The sequence below is a fragment of the Rhinichthys klamathensis genome, unplaced genomic scaffold, assembly GCF_029890125.1.
Source record: "Rhinichthys klamathensis goyatoka isolate OS25496 unplaced genomic scaffold, OSU_Roscu_1.1 h1tg000270l_1, whole genome shotgun sequence".
Taxonomy (NCBI): domain Eukaryota; kingdom Metazoa; phylum Chordata; class Actinopteri; order Cypriniformes; family Leuciscidae; genus Rhinichthys; species Rhinichthys klamathensis.
In genome coordinates, this window is record NW_026606790.1 from 1,544,583 (window position 1) to 1,565,575 (window position 20,993).

At 43.5% G+C, this 20,993-nt stretch overlaps 1 protein-coding gene across 1 annotated transcript in view; it reads right to left on the bottom strand.

Moving 5' to 3' along the window:
- Positions 1-6,765: 6,765 nt before the first annotated feature.
- si:dkey-112m2.1 (transmembrane protein 132C) overlaps positions 6,766-20,993 on the bottom strand; it is a 175,211-nt gene continuing 160,983 nt past the window's right edge. The window contains exons 6-9 of the mRNA XM_056268219.1: positions 20,420-20,628; positions 16,043-16,310; positions 8,733-8,924; positions 6,766-8,216 (exon numbers count right to left, since the gene is read on the bottom strand). Coding sequence (XP_056124194.1) covers positions 7,098-8,216; positions 8,733-8,924; positions 16,043-16,310; positions 20,420-20,628 — 1,788 coding nt within the window. The 3' untranslated portion in view covers positions 6,766-7,097. The remainder of the gene's footprint in view (positions 8,217-8,732; positions 8,925-16,042; positions 16,311-20,419; positions 20,629-20,993) is intronic.

The window sequence follows — 20,993 nt, forward strand, 5'->3', positions numbered from 1 at the left end:
TTTACATCAGTTGCAGCATGTAGATGTATCCATGTCATTTCAATGTACATACTAATCGAACAATATTACATACTCTAGCACTATTTTTGATGTAACATAAAATGATTTTGGAGAACTGATGATTTTCCCTCAAGAGAACCTAAAGGTTTGGTGGTTTTGTGAGCATTAATGCCGAATTAAGATTCTCCTATACCTCAGTTTCAGACTTGGTTGGCTTTACAACAAAAAAGGAAAGAAAAAAAGAAAAACGACTTAGATTTATAGAGTGAGACTGAAGGGTTGTGGAGAAAAAAAAATCTTTTGACTGAGGTGAGGTATCTTGAAGACTGATTAATTCAGAGCTGCCAGTGCATATCTGAGTCATGGTCTCTCTCTCATTATCTGTATTCATAAAACAGTGTTACGCAGCATATTTTCTAAGGCGAGACATGCTGTGCAGAATTATACAGTTTTGATTGAGTGCATATGAAAAAAAAAATCCTTCATCTGTAGACTTTGAATCACGAGTCGCGCTCATGTGAAAACAATGAGACTGTAATTCTCAAGGCCTCGATTAGTAATTCATATCTACATGGGAAACTATTTGGGGCATGTTGTCACAGACGGACAACATGTGTTCTTTTTTCCTGGGCAATTACAGTGGATTTTTTTTTTGGTAGCTGAGACTTCAAGGTATACATAAATTGGCTTAAACCCACTGTGAGAATAATTTAGTGCAGTGAAAAGTGAAACTCCCCTATATATATACAAACACTTTGATGAACATATATCCAAGCTTTATTCCTGGCTACAGTCGCTTGCTTGTCATCCACTTGTACAAATCTACAGGAAGAGACAGCAGGGAACTGACCCTTGCTATTTACCTCAGTATCTGCTCCCAAGCTGACAAGCGGCGGCACTTTGAGGAACACTGACATAGAAACAAATAAATGTTTTTATTTGAGAGCGCCTATCATGAGCGGTGGGTCTAACAGCGGGACAGGTTGGCTTTGGCAGAGTAATGGACCTGCCAGCCTTTTCTCATGTGTTCCTGATGGTAACCTCTCCACCCTTACCTACAAACTCCATTTCCCGAAAAGCCGCTTTCATTTAGACAGCAGCGTTGACACAAGAGTCAGACAGAAAGAAATAAGAGCGTGTTTTGAGTCAAGTGCTAATGGCTTCAGTTTTTACAGCTCCTCAAAGTGAGGTCCTTTGTGTTGCCAGTAGAAGGTGATGTGATTTATTGGCCATCCCTGAGGTACGGTTATGGAGCAGAGTAACAGTGACACAGATAATCGGATTTGTTAGTGTGGTCCATTAAATACTGAGCCACCTTCTTCTGCCACAGGCCAATGCGGATACATGTAGGTGCACTAACAATTTATGTTCCTTTAAAATAATTGCTCTGCAGACAGCGTGTACTGGAGACTTGTTTCATGGTCTGATAATTCGATTGCAGTTGCACAGTGCGTTCAAACAATCCTCCCATACTCAATATAAATATGTATGGTCTAGGCATTGAATGGAGAAATCGTTGATTTAATAGTCAACGGGTGTCCTTACACTCTGGCAGGGGGCTTTCCTCATATTCCCTACCTGATCTCCTCCACATATAAACTTTTCATTTATTTTGTGTGCATTTGCCAATTATCAATGTATGGTAGCTGTGTATGTATATTGTGTTTTCTTTGGACCAACAGCATGATGGAAGTAGGATATTGGTTTTATACAACAGTTCGATAAACATGATATTTAGACATTATTTCGGTTTACTTTGTGTATTTTTGCTCCACCAACACTTTCTCAAACTTAGAGCAGAATCAACAAACCACATGTCTCAGAACAACATAGTAGCGGTGTTTTGTTCCTGAATGAATCAGTGTTGCTGAATGAATCGGTTGAGTGAATAATTCAAATGGCTCACTCAGACTTTTTTTTTTGTTCCTGAATGAATCAGGGGTTATTGAATGAATCAATTGACTCAATGATTTACTCATTAAGACATATTTGGTTCATCATTCTTAAAGACTTATTTCATTCCTAAATGAATCAGTGGTTTGAACAGGTGATCCAAACAGTCACCTGTCGCCACCTGCTGGTTTAAAGATGTAACCTGGGATGGTGTTCGGCTAATCAAATACGAGGACAAGAACTAAATAAAACAAAAATCAAAACAAATGAACACTGATTTTAAAGAAAGATACATTTCATAAGAAGTCATTGGTTGGTTTTTACAGTTTTACAGTTCTAAATGAAGAGGAGGTATTTGAACTTCTCTTAAAGGTTGGGTAGGTCGTTTTTGGTCTAAAAAACTTTTTCCCAAATTTGTTTAAACTTTCTATATATATCAATGCATAATTAAAATGTAAGTACTCTGATAAAAAGAGTATAAAAATCGAGTGACTCTAGACCGTTTAATCTGCACTAAACACAGCTCATTATTTCCTTCCGGGACGAAACAAAGGATTGGCTTAGGCGACTGTCACTCTCTCGCAACCATGGCAACACCCCCGCTGCTACATGCGCTGCCCACATGCGCGCACTCGTTTGACTCGAGGAGGGTAAGAGACTAGTAAGTAAGAGACACAATAACATGCAAAACACGGCGTATATGTTATGAATCTTACACAAAATTCACCTTCATCACAGTGTAACTGATTGTAATGGGAAAACGTGTATCAATGCAACCTGTTTTTAGCTTTGCTTTATGTTACTAGCTCGTTAACGAATCAAACTCAATATATTTTAAACTTTAACAGTATCGATATGCTAGCTTGATAGTGAGTATTAACAGCCATGTTAGTTGTTTATATTCATAATGATAAAGTTAGGTATTTTATTACATGTGAGTCTGACATGATGTCACTACATGCACTGCTCCTCTCCGCTCGGCGCTAGTAAGCGCGTCCTCCAGCTGTGAGCTGTCGGCATCGCACGTTCATGTGTTTTGGGGGCGTGGTTTTGGAAGGAGCCCAGAATGGAGGGGGTGGAAGTGAATGGAGATAAGTAGCTGTGTTTATTACAGCCCTGAGAGGACTACAGACACTCGATTTTTATACTCTCTTTTCCAGAGTACTTACATTTTAATTATGCATTGATATATATAGAAAGTTTAAAAAAATTTGGCAAAAAGTTTTTAAAAAAAATTCTACCTACAATACCTTTAATGCACTTATGCAATAAAATGAATACATCTTTAACTGCGACGTAGATACTTCCCTGGGCCACTGCATGTTGGTGTCTTAGCAGATAATGCAACTTAATGACTGAAATTCTACTACTGTACAGCTCTGATTATCACATAATCCTTTTTCAGCATTCGCTCATTTTCAATTGTCTTTGCCTAAACAAGAGACATCCATATGACAGAATTGCACTGTACAACCTAACCAAAGCAACAACAACAACAAAAATACCTATGATAAAAAAACAATGTTCTATCATCTTGGTAATATATTGCTGACAAATATGGCTTGTAGTATTCAGCTAATGGATTGGAGCAACATTTGGTGTGAACTCTCTCGTCTCCTGTATGCTTTGCTCTATCAACTCCTTTACTATGGTCTTTCGCACAGTTACAAGTCGAAAAGTGAGAAGCTCCTCTTTGAACAGCAGATAAAAGCAGGCCAGAGAGTTTGTGGTTATACACATTAGACACGGCAAAACATCCAGAATATATGGAGCATGCGCTGCTGTGCAAAAGCCGATCTTCAAGTCATGGACTCTTATCTGTGCGAAAATGGCCAGTAGTAGCCCAACATGACCGATAGATCATAAATCAGCACTGACAGACATTTACGAGATAGTCTCGAAAGATTTATTGTAAAGTTATAGACATGAGTAAACCGGTTAGCGGAAAATGAAGTAGGCCGATTATATCGGGTGTTTTACGTTATTGTGTTCATTTTTATAAAGCACGTATATTTGTTTGCACATCGGAAGGTTTGACCGTCTTCATCTGTTGCAAGTGCTGGTATTATCTGACAACTCTGTTGACAAATACAGCAACGCCAACCTTGTTAGCTAGCAGAAGGCAAGACTACAGCAAGATGTTGTTTGTGAAAACTCGGCTAACAGGAGGTTGAGAGGTCTCGTTAGTTTCATACACTTTGTTTCATAAAATCTGGAGAGCTCAAGAAAGGAAAGAAAGAAACATTTCATGCAGATAATAACCAGCTTATGACATTACCCGTATTAATATACACTCCTGACAGACACCAGCTAATGTCATGATTTAATTTAGAGTGTTCTTGTGTAATTCCTCCGAGACGCAGAGAACAGAGACCCAAATACCAAAATATCAGCTAAGATAAAAGGAGAAAACAGACCCAATTCCAGAAGCATCCCTCTGGGGGTTAAGTGTGCAGCCTCTCAATTTGGATCTCAAAAAGGCTTGTCCCGCCGGGAACGATATTAAGCGCGTGCACGTACGCATGTATGATTTCCACTAATGAGCTTGTATTGTTTCAGTCGCCACCTTGGATAAAGTTGTGCGCTGAATGTCATGCCTTTGAAAAAAGGAAAATAATCCATGGCTCTTTGCTGTGTTGACATTGTCGTCCATTAATTTGTTTACGTTCTAGTTATAATAATGAAAGATAAATGAACAGGACCGGTCGGCGAATATCAATAGGCTGTGAAAGCTTCTCTGAAAATAGGCTACACGTGTCAAAAATGTACTCAAGTGGCAGGTCAAACGTTCGTGGAGATGGATGGGGTGGAGCCACGCTTCTTTGTCCCGTGTTACGAAGAAGGTGTTAATTGTCATATCACTGTCAGTTAAATGAGTACAATCATTTAGCTTGAAGGGTTGTATGGTAATGTCACATTAACATGGAGTAAAGCCTCGCCGCACTGATCATTAATTAGACTGGCCTGTCTCAGAGGGGAGGGAGCAGCACCATCCAGCATTGGGATCCTGCCTGTATAGTTTAGCACTAATGAGCCTTTAATGTGCAGGACTGAAGAAATGGAGTACATCTCACATCCAGAGCTATTGTGTCTGCAATAACCTTTGAATTAATACATGGTACTCAGACGCTGCATCAACACTTCTTGTTCAAGCCTGTGGTTTAGTGCGGTGCAATGGGGTAAAAATTATAGTCTGCTCTCAGAACATTTATTATATGCAGCAAGGTTGAGTCGAAACATTGTATTTGCACACTTAGAGTATAGTTCAGCAGTTTTAAACACGTAACCTTTATTTGGAGACTTGGGTCATACGCCTGTCAAGGAGAATGACCATCAAAACCTGCATGACCCCTTTGAGGCAGCTGGGGTTAGAAATCAGTGCCATCAACTGGTAGAAAGTGGAAAAGCAGGATGTGATGTTTTATTTAATATGCAAATAGAAAATAGTGGTGTAATGCATAAATTAAAATATGGTTTTCATGTCATTTATGGTCATAGGCAGTGCTTTACAGCTCATAAAACAGACTACAATTCTCAGACAATTGCATCTAAAAAGAAACTCAAATGCTACATAACAAACAGAGACTGATCACATACAAGGGAGACATTTTTCAAGAGTACCGATTGGAAAAGGATCACTGACTGGCATCTTGTGTATTCCAAGTCAACACTAGACCGTCTTGAACACTGGAGGAACCTCCTTATGTATGATTATTCCTCTGTGGTCTTCAAGAATATGTTTGCATTTCATAAAATTAAAGGCAAGCAGAGAACAGCAGAGAGAATTAATTAATAAAATGTATAGAATTAATTAGACTTTATTCTAATTAACACAGTCTTAAATGAGACATTTGCATGATCCAGATGGACAGATTTTTTTGAGATCATCGGATGTCATGCCAACACACCTGGATGAGGAATTAGTCAGCACACACTATCGTAGAGAATGGTTTATGAAATCAATTGTGTTAAGGGTAATTGAGTATTGATTACGTCCTTTATATGGTTAGAAATGGTTCACAATTATAGATTGAGTGTTTGACTAATCAATTTATTCACATATTCTGTGATTTTCTTACCAAAGTATGCATGTCTCTCCGCTGCATCGATCACATTACGTCAGGATTGCACCCACAAACTCATCAGATCCAGTTAACTTTATGATAATTATTAGGCTAATCAGTGGATCATTCATTTAGGTAGGTTAGATATTTCTTTTTCTATACGGCAATCACTGTAAGTGGAAAAACTAAGTAGAATGGAACGAAAAGCAAACAAACAAACAAACAACAAAAAAAGAAAACAAAATGCTATAGCTATAGCACACATATATAAGCAATTGGAGTGCATACCATCTATCATTCTAATACTGTAAACAACATATTATACAATATTGATAACACTACCTACAACAATACAATTTGCTCAACAGCTCTCAAAGAGACATGAAGGGCCATTGATCTGCCTGTTTTCCCACAAGTCTTCCTCTGTATATACATGTTTATTCAAACTGTTGGTGGAAAAAGTTCCAAAATAGACATTTTTTCGTCCATACTTTGAATTCACATGCTTTTACAAATGGGAGTCAGTCTTTTGAGAAATACAGTAGACGATACTAACACGGACAGGAATAGAGATGTATAAAAATATGTAAATCGCTACAAAATGTATTCTCACTCATCGTCAGACCCAGACAGTCAACGTTCAACTCATGGAAATGCTTTTCATTAAGTTTAAATGCCAGCTCTTTGTGTGTGTGTTTTTTTATATATTTTTTTATAATCACTCACAGAAAGGTACCACAACCAACCAGGCTTTAGTGTGATAAACAAAGAAAACAAAAACAAAAAAACAAACAAAAAACAAATATATATATATATATTTCAAAATAGAATGGAATATCCTCTTCTTCGGAAAAAAGAAAATATAGACATCTCAATTGAAACATTCCTCATAATCCAATGTTCTCACATTCTCAGTGGTTTCACAACCATCTCTGTTTTCCTTCTTTCCTGATGATGAACCCTCATGACAGTTGCCATGGAAACAAGACCAGATGAATGGCTTGCCTTTTCATGGTGAGATATGAGTTTGTCTGAGTGCAGTAGAGTCAGGCCAACCCCCCACCCGACCACCACCTTAACCAGAAGGCATATGGGTGTGCTACGCTTTGTCTGAAAAATACATAAATAACTTCAAGCCAACTATGCGATATTCTTAGTAGCATTTTCGTTTAACCTTTCCATATAATTTCTGAGCTCTTTGGAGTCCCCGAGCTCGATGTCTGGGCAAACCCATTTGATGTCATTCTGACCAATGAGAAGTGGACTTATGGATGGGCAGCCATTGCTGGGCTTGCTATGGCTGAAAGTGGTGAACTTGACTCGTTTCCGTTTGGTTGTGGGCGAGTTTATAGACTCGCTCTTGTGATCTCTTCCAGTGCACACTGAGTCAGAGGCCGACCTGTGGACCTGGCCTTGCACGCTCTTCTGAGAGGAAAGGCCATTGAGGAGCTGGCTACCTTCCTCCAGGCCCAGCCCAGAGTCCATGGTCCCACCCAGCTCCTCTTGATCAAGACACAAACCCGCTTGGCTTTCCAAAAGCTCTGCATCATGGCCCAACCAAACCCAGTCGTGGGCGTGAGTCATGGTCTCCTGGCCCTCCAATGGGAGCTGCTTGTTGCGATACTTCAGGGCATAGGAGACGCAATTGATTAGGAATACCAAGATAGCCAGGCAGAAGACACCTAGCAGGGCGTACATGCCTATTTCCAAATCTGTGAGCCCGCGGCGAGTCTGCAGCAAGTCTTCCTCCGTGTTATGTCCAGGTGGAAGATCTGCTTGAGCGGGGAATTCTGAGAAATCGACTGGAATATCACCAGCTGAGAGCCTGTCACCGCTTGCTTTTCCTGGAATGGAGGTTTTGATGGTGGTAGCGCCTCGGTTCATGATTCCAGCCTCCATGTCTGAGATTGAACCTCCGTAGTATGGGGCATTGGGCCTGTATCTCCTGTCACTCGCACTGTTTCCCGTTTCATCGGCACGGCCGAACTTCACATGGACGTTCGCGTTGCCTGCGGCCAGAAGTGTGCGGCGCTTGGTTTTTAGGCATGATTCGGGTCCATACATCTCTAGGCGGACCAACATGCCTTGCCCTTCACCCTTAGCAACCACCACAGGCCACCTCCAGGTGGTGCTTTTTCTCACCAATACCACCGTGTCGTCTAGCGAGGTGGCTGTTAGGACGAAATGTGCAGGGTTATAGAGGTCAAGGGGGGTCATTGAGCCATCGCTGAACTGAAGCCACGCGCTGACAAGGGACTCCTGAGAGAGAAATACAACATGAACAAATGCTCTCGGTAATGCCAATTTTCTTGAATCAAGTATGCATGATTTTTAACTCCAGTGCAAGATTGTTCAAATGCTTTAAAAGTCCCCAAAATCACATTTTAAAGTGAACAGATGCACTGATCAGCGGGAGATTCAACCAATTTGCCCGTTTTATGTCTATCAATGTGGAAGAGTGAGGAAACCCCTGCCGACGCAGAGGATTAGTGAAATTAGCCTAATCAGAAATGTTTTTTTAACGTGAGATGACTCAGAATAAGTGAGCAGCCTCGAACAGCATGATCCACTAACAAACCGCAGCTCCTCATCAACATGCGGCCCGTGTCAAACAACTTTGTCCATAATGACAGTATTTATAGTGATTGCACCTGCTCATGGATAAAACAACCCTACATTTCTGAGAAATGGACATGGAAGTATGCAATATTGTGACCTAAAAACCTGAAAACTGCATTATTATTAAAATGTAATTAAATAGTCCAACTACACTACCTGATTAGCATTGTGCATGGTCTCCTGTGTGGTAGCTGTGGCAACGATGGCCCTGTTGCTTCCTGGGCTGAGCTGGAGGTTCAGGGAAAGGCCAGAGACCAGCTGCACACCCAGCTCTGTTATACTGACTTTATCATCCAGAACCCGGATCATCCTCTCAGCCAGAACCAAGTCGGACAATGGAGACATCACCTGGTAAAAACATAGACAGAAATGCTTCTGATAACATTGTGAAACAACTAAAAATTCTTTCCTAGTTTCTCATACAAACTTAGTGACATGACAAAATGAGTAGGCAATGTACAATTTCTAAAATCTAAGAGGCAGCTGTCCACCCTCTGCCATATGGCAATATCTGATGCACAGGCAAAGAAATGACTTCGATATGAAACGTGATGAGAAGACTTCTAATCTGGATCAATTAATAGCAAAGCAGCCACCTCCACATTTCCGCATTCATTATGTTATAATGAAGTGTCAGAAGCCATTTACTTCCGATCTGTAAGTGGGACTTCCACTGTCACTTGCACTTGCTTCTCACCATCATTTGCAAACCGTTTTTCAATCTAAAATGCAGCCATGCTTAGGTAGAGAAATTATTCTTATTCTGTTTTTTATTCCACTCTTATTCCGAGCGCATTCCTAATTTTCCATTTGAATTGAGAGATTTATTAATTAGACATAAAATAAGAATAATCAAGGGGAGCCTCGGGCCTTACCCAATATTGCATAAGACGCTGCCCCAGTGCTCTACTTTTTATAAAATAAAAGTTAGTGCTTGTTACGCTACTTCAACAAATCTTTTCTTCCAAACAGTCTACTTTGCTCTTTTTTTGAAACCACACGTATTTGCCCTCTTCTAATTGCAATGAATTTGTCATTCAATTTAGTTTTAATGAACTGCACACATAGGTGGGCCCCTTTTGAAATGTATTTGTGAGTGTGGTCTAATAGCAAGGTAGACAATTGGTAATTTGGCCATGGTTAAGTGCTGTGTTTTTGATTTCGGGGATGCTGATCTATTAAGCAGCACTAGTTTTCAGACACCACGTATTCAATCCCACCATTACTGGGCTTTTTATCTGATTTTAATTTTCAGCAAATGGATCAAATCGAAGAGCTCTCCACCTAAGGCTCTGCCGTATTTCTTTTGCTGTCAGATAGCACTCTAACGGCACTTTCAGCTCGTCAAGCAGGTGTATTATGTGTGAAAGTACATGTGACATTTATAAGAAAAAAGTGAGATTTTCACATACCAACACTTAATTTGTCGGTCTTAATAAAGGAGATTATAGTTTGTGATAGGAGCTGTGAGATCTGCAGATAAGACAGCACACAAGCTGTGACAGAGTGAGAGATGCTGTCTATTTCTCGTCTGACAGCGTACACGTGTCACATCACAACTTGGACTGATTCACCTCTCATCCGCATGGAGAGATTGACAAATGACAGCCTGGCTTTTCCAATGAAAACAAGAACGTCCTCAGATTTTATTCATGCAGTATAAACACAAAGAGACTGTGGCTTAGTCAGCTGTAACTGTCAGTTTTGTTCCTCCAACATGATCAGCTCTGGTCGTTGTAACGTTCTCAGGCAAGGACGAGACGGTTTTGATAACAAAGGGTGTTTATTAGAGGCTGTTGTCGGCCACAGCCCACGCCATACACACCCGATTTATAAGAGAACCGCACTTGAACCAGCGAGGCGCTCTTCTCCCCCCTCCTCCCCAGATTTCCCCATCACTCTCACAAGGGGTGGAGCCTCTTTCCATATACAACTTGACAACGAATCAATCGAATCACATAAAACGAATAAAGTAAAACATTAACATTAAATGCATCCTTATTTGTAACAGAACAGCATTTTGAACACGTTACACTACCCCCCTCTAACTGAAGTCCTCGACCCCGAGGACAAAGTCTCTAAATCTGACTGGGGTTCTCCTCTCCCTCCTAGGACGCCCCCTGAGGAGCATGTGATTTTTGACTCCAGGTGCCGCTTCCTCTGAGCCCTGCGAATGATCACCCTGAGGGATGTCGGGCATCAGTGTCACCTGCTGACCACTACTGGCCATATCAGCTGGTCCAATTAACCCCTCTGACCCCCTTTGTGTCTCACTGTTTTGTGAAGGAAGTACTGTGACACCCTCTGGCGTCGCGGTGCCCCGGTAAGGGGCCAGCCTATCACGATGCAGTACCACTTTGCGCCCCCGAGGAGGCAACTGCACTCGATACACCACCTCCCCCAGCTTGTCCAATATCGGGCATGGTCCCACCCAGTGGCTATCCAGCTTAGGGCACCTTCCTCTCTTCCTAACTGGGCTGTAAACCCAAACTAGCTCTCCGACCCCAAAGTTGCAGCCCCGAGCATGCAGATCATACGCTCTTTTTTGCCGCACCCCTGCGGTCACCAGCTGCCTCCTGGCATATGCATGGGCAGAGTCCAAGCGGTCCTGGAGCTGTCTAGCATATTCAGGTCCAGCTGGAACAGGAGGGGCATCAGGAGGCCGCCCAAAGGCCAACTCTGCAGGGGTTCTAATCTCCCTACCCAACATGAGCAGGGCTGGTGTGCATGAAGTAGAGTCCTGAATAGCAGAGCGACATGCCATTAAGACCAGTGGCAGATGGGTGTCCCAATCGTGCTGATGAGTTGATGTTAAAATGGACAACTGTTCAGCTAGTGTCCTGTTGAATCGCTCCACGAGCCCGTCGCTTTGGGGGTGGAGTGGGGTGGTGCGGGTCTTGTTAATTCCCAAACGATCACACATGGAAGAGAATACCTTGGACTCAAAGTTTCTGCCTTGATCACTATGGATACACTGGGGGACCCCAAACCTACTAAACATGCCCTCCACCAAGACATTGGCAACAGTCTCAGCCTCCTGGTTAGGCAGTGCGAAGGCCTCAGGCCATTTCGTAAAGTAATCCATAGCAGTCAAGACAAAGCGATTTCCCTGTGTGGTGCAAGGAAATGGCCCCATGACATCCACCCCCACCCGCTGCATCGGCTCCCCCACCAGAAACTGCTGCAGTTGGGCCCTAGACTTCCCCTGCGGCCCTTTGCGTGCTGTACAAAGATCGCAACGCCTGCAGAAGTCCTCTACATCACGCCTCAGGCGTCCCCAGTAGAAGGCCTGACGCAGACGCCGAAGTGTTTTCGTCACCCCAAAATGGCCAGACCCGGCAAAGCCATGCATAGCCTTCAACACTGCCTCTTGCATGTCCCCAGGCACCACGACTTGCCATTTTTTTTCTCCTGTCGCTGGCACCACCCATGCTCGCTGGAGGACCCCCTCTGTCAACCGTAGACACTTGAACTTGGCCCACAATCCCTTGGTGAATGAGGAGAGGGCTGCTACCTCCTCCCATGGTGGTCGTTGCTGTGCCTCTACCCAGAGGATCACTGGCAATAGGTCTGGGTCCCCCCTCTGATTCTCTGCCCATTGAGTGACATCCACCTCCTGTAGCTCCCGACAGACCGGCTCAGGCCCATTGCTACCATCCACTTTCTGGCTAAGCTCCCACTCTCTGGCTTCTCTGCGCTCACAATACCTGCATTCCTGCATACTACATGGACGTCTCGACAGGGCGTCTGCATTACCATGCCGTTCCCCTGCACGATGCGTAATGGTGAACTCATAACTCTGCAATTCCTCGAGCCAACGAGCCACCTGGCCCTCTGGTTCCTTGAAAGTCATCAACCACTGCAAGGAGGCATGGTCAGAGCGTATGGTGAAGTGCCGACCGCACAAGTAGTACTTAAAGTGCCTGATGGCAGAGATTGTGGCCAACAGCTCTCGTCGTGTGACACAATACCTCTTTTCAGCTTTGTTTAGCACCTTGCTGAAATATGCTACCACTTTCTCTCCGTCTTGCCACCTTTGGGACAAAACAGCCCCTATTCCATCCCCACTTGCATCTGTATCAAGAACGAAGGGCAGTTGGGGATCGGGAGGTGCCAGAATGGGCGCGCACACCAGGGCTTGCTTCAGAGTATCAAAAGCCTTTTGACAGCACTCTGACCAGACAAAGCACTGATCCTTCTTCAGAAGCTTGTATAAGGGGGCAGCAATACAAGAAAAACCCCGTACAAACTTCCTGTAATAGGATGCCAGACCCAAGAAGCTTTTTAACTCCTTCTGACTCACCGGGATAGGCCACTCCTGTACGGTTCTGACCTTGTCTTCCGCTGTGCCAATCCCCTCACTGTCAATGCGATGCCCCAAGAAGGTCACCTCTCTGCTTAACAGCTGGCATTTATTGGGATGTAATTTCAGACCCGCTGCTCTGATTTTCTCCAGCACCACCCTCAGGGCTGTGATAGCTGAATGGAATGAGCTCCCATGTGCCAGTATGTCGTCCAAAAACACCAGACACTGCTGCCGCGGAATGCCTTCCAGTACCCTCTCCATTAGGCGCTCAAATGTGGCAGGGGCATTGCAAAGACCAAAACAAAGGACTTTAAATTGCCACAGACCTCTTCCCATGCAAAAAGCCGTCTTGGGTCGAGCTTCTGGCTTTAGAGGCACTTGCCAGTACCCACTCCTCAAGTCCAATGATGAAAACCAGCAAGAGCCAGCCACCAGATCCAAGCAATCATCCACGCGAGGGAGAGGGTACGAGTCTTTCCGTGTCACTGCATTGAGCCTCCGGTAATCGACACAAAAGCGCCACTCCCCCCCTTTCTTTGGGACCATGACCACCGGGGATGCCCAGGGGCTTTCAGAAGGCTCTATTGTACCCGCACGCTGCATCTTTACCAACGCCTGCTCTGCCGCCTCCTGCCGACCTAAGGGCATACGTCTGGGCCGCTGACGTATGGGCGTTGCATCCCCGGTGTTGATGTCGTGTTGCACCAGGGAAGTCTGACCCAGGTCCTCGTCATCACAGGAAAAACAGTCCTGGAATTCCACTAACAGCTGCCACAACTGTCCTTGTTGCTGCGTATCCAGGTCATTGGAGCTCCTTTGTGCTATCTCCTGCAGAGCCTGCCTTATTTCTCCCTCTCCCCTTGAAACAGACTCAGGCCAATTGTGCAGTAACAGGGGCTCTTGCTGGGACGCACTGGGTGGCACTGCGCAGTGTGAACCATCTCCATCATTAAGGTTACATGCCCAGGAACCTATAGTCAGCCCATCTGTTTGACGAGCTCCTGGTGGCCTCATCCTCACTACCTGACCATTGCCGAAACTCAATGTGGCCTTGGACAGATCTAACTGACAGCCATGGTCCCTCAAAAAGTCCAAACCCAAGATACAGCTGTCCTGTACATTAGCTATCCACACCAGATGCTGCATATTCACGCCCCCCACGGTGAGTGTCAACAGCCCCCTCCCTATCATCGGTGCCAGCTCACCGGTCACTGTGCGGAGTTGAACTGCTGTGTCTTCTAACCGTGTTCCCTCCGGCACAACCTCTGGACGAACCACAGTAACTGTAGACCCTGTGTCTACTAGGGCCGTGCATTCCACTCCCTCAATGCAAATGGGAATATGGCAAAAATCTGATATGGCTGTCCTTCCCACCACCACCACCCCATGTTCCTTAGTCCCGTTGTTCATGCTGGGCCTGTCTGCGTGTTCCAATGACGAGCGGGACATGGGCTTGGGGGTCTGCAGCGTCCCGCCTACTGCGCCCCCCTCCTGTTTCCCGAATTCCTAGCCAGCATAGGGCATTCCTTAACCAGATGTCCCGGCTGACCACACCCCCAGCAAAGGCGGGCCTGTGTCTGCTGTGTCTGCCTCCTGGGCGGAGGCAACGCCAGTCCACGAATCATCTCCGTAATCTCCTCCAGCCACTCAGGTTTTGGTGAAGCCATGTCACCCCCTCCTGCTGCCCTGATGGTGGGGGAGGGATCCGTTGCTGACCCCCGCATTGCTGCCTCAACCGCCATTTCCCTCTCCAGTGCCAACTCCAAGGCTTCGGCCAAATCACGTGGGCGTGCAAGCTGTGTATGTATGCGCAGCTCCGCTGGGGAAAGAGCTCTGATGAACTGATCACGGGCCAGCTCGCTCTGCACTGATGGAGGAATATGTGCATATGCTCGCCTTGCTAGGGATTCAATATCGTTGGCCAGAACCCGCAGTGGCTCTCCCGGAATTCTTTGACGGGTGTGTAATTCAGACCGGAGAAGCTCAGACCGGAAACACTGTCCAAAGCGGCGTCTCAATGCACCGACCAATGCGCCATAATCAGCCCTCTCACTAGTATCAAGCAACAACAGACACGAAAGTGCATCATCTGTCAAGCAAAGAGCGAGTTGAAGGGCTTTCTGCTCCTCCGACCAAGCATATGCATGAGCTAATAGTTCAAATTGGGCATGAAAAGCCTCCCAATCCGATTTGCCGGCGTATTTTGGTGTTTTTATTCCAGCCGGCATATTCACTTCATGGGCGCCGCCATTATTGTTTACCTTTTGTCCCCTCACATCACGCGAGATCGACGCGCCGGCGTCTGACGTCATGGCGTTCGGCCGCGGCTGGTAATGGCGGCTCATGACGTTCGGCAGCGGCGGGTAATGGCGGCTCACTTTCTCGCCCACAGCCGCGGCTTCACACGGCTCCTGTTTCACCGAATTTGCCTTTAAATGACTGGAGACCGGCGCGGTGTTCACACCAAACATATTCGCCGACTCAGCTCCAGTATAGCCGTCATCTTCCTCCATCTTAATACGAACTGGATTATCCATTCTCACCATCGGAAGATAGCAGCTGCTTGGCCAATGCACGCTTAATCCGGACTCAAATCAGCGGTTGTACCCCCAGCTGTTTTCAAGTATTTTCACTTCTGACACCAGTTGTAACGTTCTCAGGCAAGGACGAGACGGTTTTGATAACAAAGGGTGTTTATTAGAGGCTGTTGTCGGCCACAGCCCACGCCATACACACCCGATTTATAAGAGAACCGCACTTGAACCAGCGAGGCGCTCTTCTCCCCCCTCCTCCCCAGATTTCCCCATCACTCTCACAAGGGGTGGAGCCTCTTTCCATATACAACTTGACAACGAATCAATCGAATCACATAAAACGAATAAAGTAAAACATTAACATTAAATGCATCCTTATTTGTAACAGAACAGCATTTTGAACACGTTACAGTCTGTTGAGGAAATTACATAATACGCAATAACAAGTGAATCATGGATCAAATTTTAATAATGCTGAAAATCCAAAGATTATTGGATCATTGTAGTATTGCATACAACCACTTTCACAGACATCTTTTCTTTTGTACAGTGTAGGTTTCGTTTTATGGTATATGATGGTACTCTTTTAGAGATAAGATCACACATATTTTCTTCCTGTCTCTCACCTGAACTTTGGTGGTGCCAGTGTTCAGACCGATCAGGACCTGTTCCTCTGACAGCTTGGCCACTCGTTCATCCCCCACCCTTAATGAGTCCCTCACCAGCTCTGTCACGTCCACCTGCCAATCACTCCCCAAGAGGAAGTCTGACTGGCCCTGCCACTCCTCTGGCTCGGCCTCAAAGTGTGTGAGGACACGTACGGTGGTGCTCTGGTACTGTGGACCACAGCTCCGGTCCTTCTTGGCTCCTTCATCCCCATCATCCTCTCCAGACCTGTAGTAAAGACAGCAACCAATATTAAGTGTTACATCCCATTCTCAATTCAATTCTATTCTATTCTAGTACAATAAACTCATTTAAAATTCATAAAAATAAAAAGTTCAAAATGTTCATAGATAAAAAGAAACATACAACATATATTTAAATCAGGTGGAAAATAAAATAAATAAATAACGGTGAAAAATGAAATGGTTAGAAACAAAGATGCTATACATTAAAAATCTTCTGTGTGTGTGGTACTGGTAAATGTCCCCATAAGTATGGTAATACCAGAACTCTGACAATATTATTTTCTTGATTTTAAATGGTAAGGATAAATCAATAAAACAGCCTGTAGGCTATACAATTACTTAAGCTTACATTTACCTCAAAACAAGCTATTCAATGTCCATAAACTCAAAAAACTCTAGAGAAGAGCATTTTGGTAAATGTATGCACTGTATTACACATTTATTATATTTTTACTTAACCTTTTAGTGGTCTTCATTATTTAATGTGTTTGAATGGCCTAAATCTGTCATGAAAACAAGTTATTTCATTTTATTGTCATTTAAAGGTTTCTATTTCACCAAACAAACTGGAGTAGAAAGTTATTCTGTTATTAAAAAGTTGATATAAATCCTGCTTGATGTGCAATTTAAATGTTTGTTCAAATCAGTTTTAACTATTTGAGTGTTAATTATTAAAGACGTTTGATTAATTAATTGATTATTAATTAATTCTTTATTTTCGGTTTTCAGCCAAGTGCATTCTGAATTTTCGGTTTCGGCCCAGAATTTTCATTTCGGTGCATGTCTATGGAAAGTCCTTATAAAACATGGAAACCCAATGTGTGTGTGTGTATATGTGTGTGCATGTCTGTGTGTAGAGCAGTGATGCTCAACCTCTTGTAAAGGAGCGAGCTGCTTTAAAAGGCTGTAAACATGAACCCTTTTCACATTACATTAATGCATTTCCTCTCCTCACACAAAAAGTCCAGACCAGGTGAATGGCGGGGCAGCTCTGACTGTTCCATTATTTTTAATGAGTCTAAACCATCCAAAATAAAAAACAACAGCAGTGGCAGGTTAACACAGTGGCTCTGACCGGTGGGGAGGCCACGCTCCTTTAGACATTTACGCAATGACGCCTGACCAATGGCAGAAACAGTATGACATTTACAGAACACAGGTGTATAAACAGGGCAGGCGGCACTCAGCTGAGGAATGTCAGGTCACAGGAGGTCTCAGGAGTAATGAGCTCCAGTCTTACAACAAAACCGCATGTCTACCGCTCTCACAGAGGTAATCAAAATGCTACCTGAGACAGACATGACCTCGAACCAAGGGCACATATGATACAGCCAGGGTGCCAAATGTTCAACACGAATGTGAGTAAATACGAGCTTTTTGATGAATACAACTCACCAGCTGGCCACTATCTTAAAGGGACAGCTCACCTATAAAAGAAAATTCTTCATAATTTTTTCCCTCATATCATTCTAAACCTGCATTCTTCTTCTTCTTCTTCAATGGTGCAGCAAACTTCACATAATTTTGAAAGTCCAGTGTTTAGTTGACCCTTATAAGCGCACATTGTCACTGTTGTAAACGACGGCGTTCTTCTTCCATGAGGGGGTTTGGCATCAAGACGGCTTTGTTTCAAGGTGGACCGTTAAAGAATGCAACACACACGTCTCCCGCAAATCCTGGAGAATTCAACCAATCAGATGACGAGTTCAAAATTCCCGAAGTTTTTCCCATTTTATGTGCCTTATGGATCAGATGTTCAGCCAACGATCCGTGGCTGTGACGTCTGAGGCTGCAACTTCACTCTTAAAAATAAAGTGGTTTTTCGCAGTGATGCAATAGAACCACCATTTTTAGTTCTCCAAAGAACCTTTAAGTGAACAGTTCTTAAAAGAACAATTTTCTTTTTTCTAAATTGTAAAGAACATTTTTAAAATTCTAAAGAACCTTATTCCACTATAAAGAAAATGTTGTTGAATGGAAAGGTTCTATGAATGTTAAAGGTTCTTCATGGAACCATCGATGCCAAGTTGAAAATGATGCTGTGAGTCTGTCCTCATTCAAGTAGATAGGGGCTGGATTTCCATGTCTATTGCATGTCTATTTTTCTTGCATAGGAAAGAGCTGCCCAGAGGCGTTACGAAGATGCCCGCCGAGTGAACTTGCCTTAAAGGATTTTGCTAATATGCAAGAAAAATTCTGTCACAAGGACAAAAATATATATTTTTAATAAAAATAATGTAAAATACAGTTTCATGGCCAGTAAAAAATATTTATGAGTGCTAAACTTTCTCAGTTCACTCAAAAAGCCATTTTTATTATAGAGAAAGCTCAGAATGATGAAATTCCTGATGGACTGGTTCAAGAGGAGGTTTGGTCAGAGAATACATTTGTATCTTCATTATGAGAACATGGAAAAGCGATCAGTGTGCAATCCACAGATTCGATTCCTGACCACCACACATGACTGATGACAATCAAACAACTTATAGCCACTCTTATTCCTCAGACTCATCAATGCCTCAAGTTTTCTACTGCTCATTCCATCTGTCTTCCGTCATCTTCTTCTCACTTATCATGCATGAGTCAATCGGGCAGGATTGTTTCTGGTGGAAGAGTAATTAAAAATGATCTTGTGGATATCTGCAGCGTACGGCAACATTAACCTGCATATTGTCTGATGCTAGTGCGTCAGAGGCAGGTGTGCCTGAAGACGACCCAGCGGTAATTAAAAAGTCAGCGTCCGCATCCTCCCCGCACCTCCATCATGCGTTCCAGAGGGAGCTCCGCTACACGTCTGGAGTTACCAAGAAACAACAGAGCATGAAAACAGCTGAGGTGAGGGTTGATAGAGAATGGGCAGGTGAGCTAGAACATTATTGGTGGTGCGCAATATTGAGAGATTTATTAAAAGAAAATGTAAAAAATGGTTAAGTTTTCAAATTACCAGCAGAACCATATTGCATAACATGTGTGGGTTGTGCAGGATATTTTCTGCTCAGTTAAATATTATAAAACTTGACAGAATGTAGTTTTCAGGCTCTTTTCATCTCAATTATAATTTATAGAAGTTATCTAATAATCTCTGAATTAAAAGAGGCATTTAAAAATACACTTCGGGATAGAAATGAAGAAGCTACAGAGCTGAAGGAGCTACAAAAAATAAGGAATAATGCAGGGCAGACTTTCCACACTTTACTGTCAACTTTAGGCTATATTATGGTATTCGTATTAGAAATATTAGTATCGACTGTCACTGATGTGTAAATGTAGGCAGCCATACATTCATGTGTTCAAATAAATTCAACTGTTTGATCAGAAAGTTCTGGAGAGGGTTTTGAAAATTACAATATACAGTTTATGCTTCAATAGTACAATAGACTCTTATCTCAAAATATAAAAGGAAAATGTGATTCCTTGAAACAAAGGGCGCATTTACATTACATTGTTCAAGTGAACCAATTGCGATTTTTTTTCCTCCTAAGTGGCACAAATCGGATATGACCCACGAATGTGTTAGCAGGAAAAAAGCACTTGGATTCAGATATTATCAGATCAGTTTCAGGCTTAATTTATACGAGGAAAAAAATCTGATATGAATTGAATATGAATTGGAACCTGAGAGAGTTCTAAAGAGCTGCTGCTTCTTTGCGTTGAAATGAGCCAGTTGAGGTGGTTCGGGCATCTGGTAAGGATGCCCCCTGGGTGCCTCCCTAGGGAGGTGTTTCAGGCACGTCCAGCTGGGAGGAGGCCTCGGGGAAGACCGAGGACTAGGTGGAGAGATTATATCTCCACATTGGCCTGAGAACGCCTCGGGATACGTAAAGCGGCGGACAGATTGGATATTCCCTTCAATGCGAGTCGTACGCCACTGAAAAAACGACTGTGGTGAATGACGTCATCTCAGGTGGACACCAACCGCAATCACACTACCTAGGGTTGTGTCGCTAAGTGTATAGTGTAAATGCAGATATCAGATATGGGTCACTTTTAAAAGATTATGTAAACTGGTCGTCAAAAAAATCGGATATCGTCAACAAATAGGAATTGGGCATCAGGACCTGCAATGTAAATGCGGCCATAAATGTCGCTAACCTCTGGTTGGCAGCATCTAAAGGAACTCTCCAGCCCCTGATTTGGCTGAGCTCTGGATCAGACATCTCGATCTGCAGGGGGAGTCGAGGCATCCAAACGCTCACCTCCAGCTGAGCGCTGAGGTAACTGTAGGTGAAGTTCACCATCATCCGCACTCTCCCACGCGTCTCCTTGCCGTTGACATACACATAATCGCACCTTTCGGACACCTAAGAAGGAGGGATACAAATCAGACAGCAGACAAACAAAGCATTCAAGCAACACTGTATTCAAAGCAGCACTAAATTAAAGAAAATTGCAGCTCTGGCCAAGGTATCAGCCTACTTTTCGCTCCAATTTCCTGGCGACCATTTCAAATTTTGAAAGCGCAAAAAAAAATTAGGCCTCTTCTTGTGCTAATCAGCGCAATATGTGAAAAATAGTCTAGCCTTTGTGTGTTTTGTGCCGGTGTTATTCGCTTTCATTCTGCGCTTTAATGAGGAAGATGAGAGATTGGACAGGCTTTGACTGGCCTGTCCAAGTATTTATTTCTGACTACAGTCAGTGGGGGAGTCGTTGTCGTTGATAATGAGAG